General features: G+C 42.8%; 1 protein-coding gene across 2 annotated transcripts in view; it reads left to right on the forward strand.

Moving 5' to 3' along the window:
• The first annotated feature begins 674 nt into the window (after positions 1-674).
• farsa (phenylalanyl-tRNA synthetase subunit alpha) overlaps positions 675-10037 on the forward strand; it is a 13871-nt gene continuing 4508 nt past the window's right edge. The window contains exons 1-11 of one of the 2 annotated variants that reach the window (XM_050068323.1): positions 675-858; positions 2116-2253; positions 4116-4214; positions 4301-4419; positions 5394-5486; positions 6301-6429; positions 6595-6710; positions 6804-6888; positions 6965-7064; positions 8959-9124; positions 9402-9479. In XM_050068323.1, coding sequence (XP_049924280.1) covers positions 712-858; positions 2116-2253; positions 4116-4214; positions 4301-4419; positions 5394-5486; positions 6301-6429; positions 6595-6710; positions 6804-6888; positions 6965-7064; positions 8959-9124; positions 9402-9479 — 1270 coding nt within the window. In that variant the 5' untranslated portion in view covers positions 675-711. Of the gene's footprint in view, positions 859-2115; positions 2254-4115; positions 4215-4300; positions 4420-5393; positions 5487-6300; positions 6430-6594; positions 6711-6803; positions 6889-6964; positions 7065-8955; positions 9125-9401; positions 9480-10037 lie in introns of both variants that reach the window. The other variant, XM_050068321.1, reaches the window with a different exon arrangement.

Below are 10037 nucleotides of genomic sequence, written 5' to 3' on the forward strand. Positions count from 1 at the left end.
ACTGTTTGACCTTCATTAACACCATTTGCATTTATGATTAAACCATTTTGTTATTTTGTTATTAGAAATATACACCTATGTTTTGTACATACAGCTAAAAACTCAAATTACTAAATTATTATATTCTAAAATAAATACAACAAACAAAATACAACAAATACGCATTTCCAAAATAAAATTAAAATGAAACTAAACTCTAAAAAATGACTCATGAGGTCAGTGGATAACGCTTAAATAAAGAAGTTTTTCAGCATTAAAAAAAGTAACGTTTGTTTCATTAACTTGTTTTAGTCAAGTGACAACTTATTGTAAAAAGTTGGTAAAAATGAAAAACATTTTTGAGTAGGATCAAATTAAAAAAAAAATAAGTTAGAATATCTTAAATAAAACCATTCGACCACTAAATATTAGCACAACTTTCGGATACTTTTTAAGTTGTTTAACTTAATTAAACTTTTTGAGGTCAAGCAAATCATGTTGGTTGTACTATAATAATTCAGTTGGAGCTACTTAAAAAGATGCATGCAAATTGTTTACTTATTTTTTTTAAGTTCAACCTTTGAATTATTTTTTTAGTGCACGAAACAAGTTTACTATAGTATTTACGGTACTCCACGTTCTCATCTTTGATGCCCCGCTACTCTAATACATTCGGCCTTCGGGGACCGCAACGTCACATCCGGCCTCTTTCGGGCTTCGCAGGGCACCAGCATGGCGGATACCGGTGTGGTGGAGACGCTTCTGCGGCGGATTGAGAAGGTGGACGACGGCGTCGACAGCCTGGAGGTGGCGAACAGCCTCGGGTTGGACCACCAGGTCATCGTCGGAGCCGTGAAGAGTCTGCAGGCTCTCGGAGACGTGAGTTTCCCGGGCTGAGAGGCGGCGGAAGTCCGACTGTCACCGTCAACAGTGTTCATTGAGTGTGACTGATGCAATAACGACAGTTTTAAAGAGACGAGAGATGTCAGTCAAACCTGTTGGGACAGACGGGGCAGGTTTAGTAGACTGAGTAACAAAGTACAGCACGATTAATTTACCCAGTTAGAGTGAATATTAACTCTGTTAAATGAGCTGACAGCAGTGATGGAGTGAAGCGAAGTACATTTACTCTGTGCTGTATTTAAGGACAAGTTTGAGGTGGTTGTACTTTCTGCTTATGCCACTTTCTGCATCTACTCCGCAACATTTCTGACAGATATATTTACTTGATACTCAACAGCATTTATCTGACAGCTTTAGTTACTAGTTACGGCTCAAATTAAATGAACAGTGTGTAAGATTGAGGGGGATTTAGCGGCAGCAAGAGGTGACGATTGCCGATGAAACTTCTCCTGGTTAGAACTCCTTCTGTGTTCAGGAGGTTTTTACTAGGAGCCGAATTATCCGCAGAGGTCTCTTCCTCTCCATAACAAACAGGACAGGTGATACAAACCAGTAAAAGCACTGAATAAAGCAGATTAACGTTATAAATCAGTGTTTCTTCAATGATCTTTGGCTCATCACAGATCGCCTGTTTGCCCAGCACCTGCTAATGTGTGCTCACCTTTTCTCACCCTTTCTTTGGTAACTTAAGATCCAGGTGTTCAGGAGGTTTTGACAGGGAGCCAAATAATCCACAGAGGTCTCTTCCTCTCCAAAATAAATAGACCTGGAGTAAAGCAGTTTCATGTTATAAATCAGTGTTTCTCCAATGCTGTTTGGCATGTCAGAGACAGGCCTCTAATAACTCAAGATCCAGACGTTCAGGAGGTGTTAACTGGGAGCCGAATTATCTGTTGAGGTCTCTTAATCCCCAAAACAAACAGACCCAGTGATTTAAACCAGTAAAAACACGTAATAAAGCTGTTTCATGTTACAAATCAGTGTTTCTTCAATGCTGTTTGGCATGTCAGAGAGGGACCGTTAGCCCAGCACCTATGGGAATTGCAAAGATGGCGATATGTAGTGATGTTTTCACCTGGCATCAGTGGTATTGGATCATTGAACATTACGTTGACATATCAGTGCATACTGATGTACTGTTACACTCCTTATTATACTACACACTTTCATTTAAGTAACATTTTAAATGCGGTACATTTCCATTTATATGTTTTCTCTCCTCTGTCCGTCCAGTTGATCTCAGCCGAGCTGCGCTCCTCTAAGCACTGGGAGCTGACGGATGAGGGCAGAGAGATAGCCGAGCAGGGCAGCCATGAAGCCCGGGTCTTCAGCTCCATCCCGCTGGAGGGTCTGGCACAGAGTGACCTCATGGTGAGTGATACAGGAGGTTGTGACGCATCACCTGCTGGGCTGACACTGGTGGAAACATTCAGCCTGGTTTGATCAGGTGTGAACACAAAAAGGAAGAGTAGCTGCTCTTAAAAGAACTCCCAAGTATTTATTTAAACAGGCCTCCAGTGAAGTGCATATGTTTGGATTTTGTGTTTTGTGTTTCACTGAGAGTTCATCTCGGTCTGTAGGACATTAAACAGACTTCTTTCCACCATTTTTACAGGCAAAACAATAAATGAAATGCAAGAATTGTCAAATTAATCAATAATGAAAATTGATATCCAGATTTGCCGGATAAATCTGTGGTCTGTTGCCTTTTAGTGGCGGAGGGATGTAACACAAGCTGTCCACATTTATATGTTTGCTGCTTTCTGTTACATTAAAACAAGTGCTCGTTCTTCTCTCCAAATTGGAAGAATATTAATTTGAAACCCAGATTTTTCTCCTTTTTTTTTTTAAAGATATAACGCAGCATAACTCATAGTTAAAGTAATTAATTTTATGCTAATTATCCTTTATTCATTGTCACTTCCTCCCTCCTGAGTTTGTTAGAAAATACAAGTCTAGCACGGAGTTATGATACTGGATAAGAAATAATTAAGTCAGAGTGGAAACATTTGTTTACAGCCACAAGGTTTATCTTTTAACCTCCTCCACTCTGCGAGCGCAACAGTGTCCTTGGCTGACATTGCTGTCTGTCAGAGGCTGTAGCAGACTGAGTTTTAAAGCTGGAGTTAAGATACTGATTAATTTGGGTCCAAAGTTGGGCTAAATTTAGGCAAAGGTAAAACTAGCATTGCCACATTCACAGGGGTCCCTCAACCTCTCACTTCAAGATATCTGAATGACAATGGGTTCTGTGGGTAACCACGAGTCTCAGCTTAACAGACGCGCCCACTTTGTGCCATGTGGTTTTTCTCATGCTGTACAAACGTGTTATTTTGGCCTATTGTACTGATATATTTCTGCATATTGGGTCCTTAAACAGTCTTGAAATTGCACAAATTGGGTCTGACTGGAAAGCTGAGACTCTTGTGGATTCATTGAGGTCAGTTTTAATCATGTGTGATGATGTTAGTCCCTATAGCATTCATGTCATCCTAGGGAGACCTTGTATTTTTTTAAACTTGACCTCACTGTATAAAATGACCTATTGTGACCTGAAGGATGATCACAGCCTCATGAAACTTTACAACCACAAACAAGAGACCTCGGACATTCTGTGGATGGTTGGCTTTCATAAGCATATCGACAATAAGGGAGTTTTTTAGAAGCCTCCAGAATCCAGTAGCTGAAAAATGCAGTTCTTACAGAAATTTCCAAATGTCATAATGGTTTGACGTCAAATCACAGCATTGATTTTGCTACGGTGTTCCGCAAGGTCTTGGTTTCTTATTTGGCACCAAATATGTATAAAGAATGGCAAAATTATGAGACATAATTAAGCATGGAAATGGACAACATTTACTTCTATCGTTGTGATCTAAAACTAGATACACTCTTAACTTTATTCTGAATCAGCACCTAACCAAAACACAATGTGTATGACATAGTTGTGATTGGAAAAACCGAACGCACATTGCTGAGCTGCATCTTAAATTATTCTTCACCACGTTTGTGTGGCATATACTGTTAACCTGCTGTGTCCCCCTAAAGATCCACTGTCCCTCCTAAAAAAAGACAAAAATGGGTTCATGGTGAGGAAGAGGAGAGTGGAAGAGGTTAATATCCGGTTTTTAAAATATTAGTGGTTAATAAAAATCTATCTCTCTCCTTACAAGGTGCCTTTAATGTCCTTTCACATGTGATTCTGAATGTTTAATGTGTTTATCTCCGTGCAGAAACTGTCCTTCGGGAAGATCGGCTTCAGCAAGGCCATGTCCAACAAGTGGATCAGATTGGACAAAGCATACGAGGGCGGCCCGAGGATATTCAGGACTGTAAGTGTTCAGTCAACTGTTATCTTTACTGGTCTTTATCAGTCTGAATGAGGTGTGTGTGACAGTGTGGTTGTGTCGGTCCCCAGGTGGAGAGCATAGAGGACCAGGTCAGAGAGAAGCTGCTGCTGGTGCAGAAAGGAAACACCTCTGAGCTGGAGGAGAAAGAGAAGAATGAGCTGAAGAAGAGGAAGCTGCTGTCTGAAGTGTGAGTGGTTGTCATGTACCTGTGTCTACCAGTAGGTGGCAGCAGAAGGTTTGGTGTGGTTTCCATCAGTCAGCATGAGGTTGGGGTCAAATCTGAAACTGCACTGGAGGAGTGATTGTAATTGTTCCGATACGTCCTGCTCCTGTTGCCAGCGTTCGTTATCAAACTCCTCATGAGACCAGAGTTTGGCAGAAATATGGGATCGGTTCTTGGCGTCTGTGAGAGCTGATGGTGGCCAACATTTCATCAGACGGTGGCAGACGGCGTTTTGTTAATGGGATTAAGACTGGAATATTTCCATTTTCATATAATCAACTCAAACACATAAATTGTCCTAGTAGACATTGTTCCTATGTAAGATGTAATTTGATTTTAGTAACGTCCAGGTCTGATAAGCCTGGGGAAAAAGGAGCATGGAGAACGCACAAGGATGAATGCACTTTGGGTTTTGGTGTTAACTTACTAAAATAAACACTGGATTGATACCAGGCTGCATTTCCTTCCAAAATCCTCTTACTCAGAAATCTCTCATAAACTGGCAGCCAGAGTGCAGATGTACCGAGCTGATATAACCGAGCATATTTCTCCTAGGGGAAGATTTGATCAGGAAATAGTGACCACTGAGAATGAAAAACAAGAAACCAAATATGCCACAGAAATACACACACACGTGGCCTTTATTCACATTCATGTGAGGCGTTACAGAACAACTGTCAGGAGCAGATTTATTACGTAAAGAACTGTGTCATGCATTAAATTCAGCAATTAATTAAATTCTAATTTGATTCTGCAACAAAAAAGGAAAAGTGGCTCTGCTGTCTTGTTTTTTGTTTTTGGTTTAAAATGAAAAACAAGAACTGGTTTGTTTTGCTTTTAAATTACAAATGAATTATGAATTATCCAGTGATACCCGGACCATCACCTCTAACATGAAGCCACTGTCAATGTCGAGTGATTTTTCCTTCTGTGTTCAGGACGGTGAAGTCGTACTGGATCACTAAGGGCAGCTCCTTCAGCACCACCATCACCAAACAGGAGACGGAGCTCACTCCTGAGATGATCGCCAAGTGAGTACAGCTGCTTCTTAATTAGTTGTGTCCCGTCTGCCCTCCTCCGTGCGTTTGTGTGTGACGGTGTGCGGGGCCTCAGACAGAGGACACAGAGAAAACTCCGCCCATTAAAAGGGGACACGTCCAAAGATGTGGACTTTGTCCTAAAGGCAGGGCGGGACAAAATTACCGTGATTAATAAAAACATGACTTAACGAAAGCAAATGTGTGATTTAGACTGACATGTCGGCCACATAAGGATGAGATGTGCTCTGTCATTGAAATTCAAGGTTCTTAATGGTCACGTTAAAGATGATCTTTCACTGTTTTGTGATGCTTTTCTGATGAGAGGTTAAACCAGCTATGCAAATGTGGGGACGCTTTTGAATTCTGATATTTTTTTAATCGACCTGATATGACATTTTAAATTGTCATCCAGAAATATCAAAATGTATGTAGGTGCTCTGTAGCAGCCACTGTCTCTGTGAGAATTTAAAAAACAAGGATAACTAAATCATGCTCATAATACAGCTGAGCATGAGGTATTAAAATGAAAAGGTTCCTATGAACTCATATCACAAAGCAGATTTAGCTAAAAGCAGCAGATGTTCCTTCTTCCCAAATACCTCAAACGTTTGCTGCTTTAACTTCTTGCGTCTGTCCTAGATCTGATGCTCTGTCATCTCCGCTGCAGATTAAAATTGCTCAAATGATTTGGAAAAAATAAAATGTATCGTGGAAATCCTGCCAACTATAAAGAAGCAGGGGTGCTGTAGTTTGCCTGTTTAACTCCTCCTGTAACAACTCTTGTTTTCACCTGCTTGTGTTTCAGTGGCAGCTGGAAAGAGAAGAAGTTCAAGCCCTATAACTTTGAGGCGATGGGCGTGGCGCCGGACTGTGGCCACCTTCACCCGCTGCTGAAGGTGCGGACACAGTTCAGGCAGATCTTCCTGGAGATGGGGTGAGTGGATGTAAATGTCAGAGTAAAAAAAAATACACGCCTCCTCCTGCTTTTCAATTAGGTGCACCCAAAATTTTTCACCACACCTTTTGGCACTGCAGTAATATTAACACACACACATTAAAAAGAAGAGCCCGCACAAACTGAACTGTCTGCCTCCTGTAGCTTCACAGAGATGCCGACCAACAACTTCATCGAGAGCTCCTTCTGGAACTTCGACTCCCTGTTCCAGCCGCAGCAGCACCCGGCCAGAGACGCACATGACACCTTCTTCCTGTCTGGTGAGGCCGTGTGTGTTTCGTACATTCCTCTCTCTGCATCTCATCATATCCAAGTCACTTATGATCTTTACTCCAAATGTTTTTTATTCTCAGACCCAGCTCTCGCCCATGAGTTCCCACAGGACTATCTGGAGAGAGTGAAGAAGGTCCACTCAGAGGGAGGCTACGGCTCCCAAGGGTGAGACAAAATCACACGTTAAATTAATCTGCTCTGAATGAAGCCTGTGACGATCTAACATCCTGCTGTCGCCCAGGTACAAATATGACTGGAAGATAGAGGAGGCTCGGAAGAACATCCTCCGCACTCACACTACAGCCGTCAGCGCACGCATGTTGTATAAACTCGCACAACAGGTGAGTCCCACATGCAGAGCACACACTGGAGGAGGAGGTCTGGAGGAGGCATACAACCGCGAGGCAGTAATTCTAGTTTTGTAAAATTAATTTAGAATTTAATTCTCAGCAGCATTAAAAAACTTTCTTGAATCTCAGTTGCCTTTAGCTGTATGAACCCTGTTTTACCTCTTTGAGGAAACCAGCGCTTGTTTCCTGAATGCATCTTAAGGCTTACCCTGTAAACACACAGCTGTCTTTTTGGACTCACCTTTGGATGAACTACAGCGCGGGCTGCGAGCCAGGACACTTGGCTGACCTCACTAATGCTCTTGTGACTGAAAGGGAGTAAATCCCTGCAGCCGGTTTCCAAACTCTTGTTAAAGTCCTTCCTAGAAGAGCGGAGGCGTCACAGCAGCAGATACTTTTGGACTGAAACATTGACCAGTAACGTGGGTCTAATGTTCAGGCATCTACGTACTTTTGACCATATAGGGTATGTGCTAGTCATGTGTGGTTTGACCAACAGCCCGCCTGCAGGTCAGGCGGTTCTGGTAAGCTTGTTAGAAAATATCACAGGTTTCGGGCAGGCGGGTCATGAAGTGATAAAGCAGCATTTTGAGTAAGTTATTAATAACTTTCAGAGACACTGAGCAATAATCCAAATTCCACCTTCTCTTCCCCGTCTTTGTCTCTCTCTGACACAACATGCAGCGTTATCAGCAGCTCTGCTGTGCTCAGGCTCTGTTATTCAGATTTTGACCAGAAAAAACTGTTGAAGTCCAACATATTGAAATCTCTCTGGTCATAATGTCTTGTAAAAATGTTTCCCTCTGCAAATATGTAGGCCTAACACCATGTCCTGACAGCAAGCGCCTCTCTGTCCACACTGAATCAGTCCTGTAACATCATGGAAACAAACTACTGTAAATGGACCTGCAGTTGTGTAGCACTTTTTTAGTCTTTCAACCACTGAAAGCACGTTTACACTACGAGTCACATTCACACAGTGGTGGCCGAGGCTACCATACAAGGTGCCACCTGCTACTCAGTAACAATTCACACGCACAAACACACCGAAGGAACAGCCATCAGGAGCAATTTGGGGTTCAGTATCTTGCCCAGAGGAGCTTGGGATCACATCGCGCTCTACCTCGGAGCCACAGCCGCCCCAAAAGAAACTCGGACCCAGAATCAGGTCGTCTGCAAGTGATTTAGCGCCAGGTTCTCCACAAACATGCTGTGCGAGATAGAAGAGTGGCGACTATCGTCCAGCCGCACCCCAGCTCTCTCACAAATGGCTTTTGTCACTGACCAAGGCCAGTTCTCCAGGGCCAATCAAAGATGCATGGCGCTATGGTATTGTTACGTCTAGGTGGGGTTCTGACTTAGAGGCATTCAGTCATAATCCCACAGATGGTAGTTTCGCACCATTGGCTCCTCAGCCAAGCGTGTACACCAGATGTCTGAAGCTGTGGTTCCTCTCGTACTGAGCAGGATTACTATTTCACCTACACATCATCAGTAGGGTTAAACTAACCTGTCTCACAACGGTCACTGTACCTATCAGCTGTTCATTCAAGATCACACTTAAGCTGTAACCATTTACAAAATGGGTGTGCACTTGCTGTCTTCTTTGTACTTTTTCAACAGAAGACACGTCTTATATTGTGATATTTACTGGAAATGACACACAGCAAGTAGGTACCAGAAACTCTCAGCAGTGGGTTGCGGGTTTACAAGTTGGGTTCAAGTCATTGATTAATGCATGTGTTCATGGGTCTGGAGGGGTGGACTGGTGCGGGCCTTTAAAACCCCTGACCTGTGCATCACTACAATATACCATACATGTGTTGTTTATGAATAAAGTTCTCCTCTTTCCATCTCATCACCCTCATGTCAACCCATCCAGAAGAAGTTCACCCCCGTCAAGTATTTCTCCATCGACCGGGTGTTCAGGAACGAGACGTTGGACGCCACCCATCTGGCCGAGTTCCACCAGATAGAGGGGGTGGTAGCCGACTACGGCCTCACACTGGGAGACTTGATGGGAGTCCTGCATCAGTTCTTCACTAAACTAGGTCAGCAGGGCTCCAAGACACTGAAGAAGTCAGCTGAGGGGTTTTATGAGGGCAGTTCAGATGTTTCTGAGGAGTTGTTATGCTTTTAGATGTTTGTGTAAAACAAGCAAATACACACAGTCATAACACATTAGTTAGTGGTTGCATTTATTTTAAACAGGCAGCTACTCTGAGGCTGCGAGCTAGACTGTTTTACCAAAGCCATGAAATACAGGTGGTGATATTTTCGGTTGTGTCTGCCTTCACACAAACTTCCCTTTATTGTGTCTTTTTCTAGGAATCACCAAACTACGCTTCAAGCCTGCCTACAACCCGTACACAGAGCCCAGCATGGAAGTGTTCAGCTACCACGAAGGTACAGTACAGACCCTCGAGATGGTCTAATAAATAGTTGGGTGAGATGCCCAAATGTTTTTTTTATAAAACAGTTAAAGGCTCTCTGTTCTACAAAGGCAAAAATCAGTGACACTATATGAGATTAAACATGAGCTCAGACCTGAATCTTTTTTACATCTGTATCAGGTGAAAGATAGCTGTGAGATAGATTAGATTAGATTAGAAAGCTTGAGGAAACTCACTTGCCACCATGAGCAACTCACCAAACACACCAAGATACACTCACTGGCCACTTTATTAGGTACACCTTGCTAGTGCCATGTTGGACCCCTTTTGTTTCCAGAGCTGCCTTAATTCTTGGTGTCACAGATCCAACAAGGTGCTGGAAACATTCCTCAGAGATTTTGGTCCATATTGACATGATGACATCACACAGTTGCTGCAGATTTGTCAGCTGCACATCCATGATGTGAATCTCCCGTTCCACCACATCCCAAAGGTGCTCTATTGGACTGAGATCTGGTGACTGTGGAGGCCATTGGAGTACAGTGAACTCATTGTCATGTTCAAGAAACCA

The sequence above is a fragment of the Epinephelus moara genome, chromosome 18, assembly GCF_006386435.1.
Source record: "Epinephelus moara isolate mb chromosome 18, YSFRI_EMoa_1.0, whole genome shotgun sequence".
Classification (NCBI taxonomy): domain Eukaryota; kingdom Metazoa; phylum Chordata; class Actinopteri; order Perciformes; family Serranidae; genus Epinephelus; species Epinephelus moara.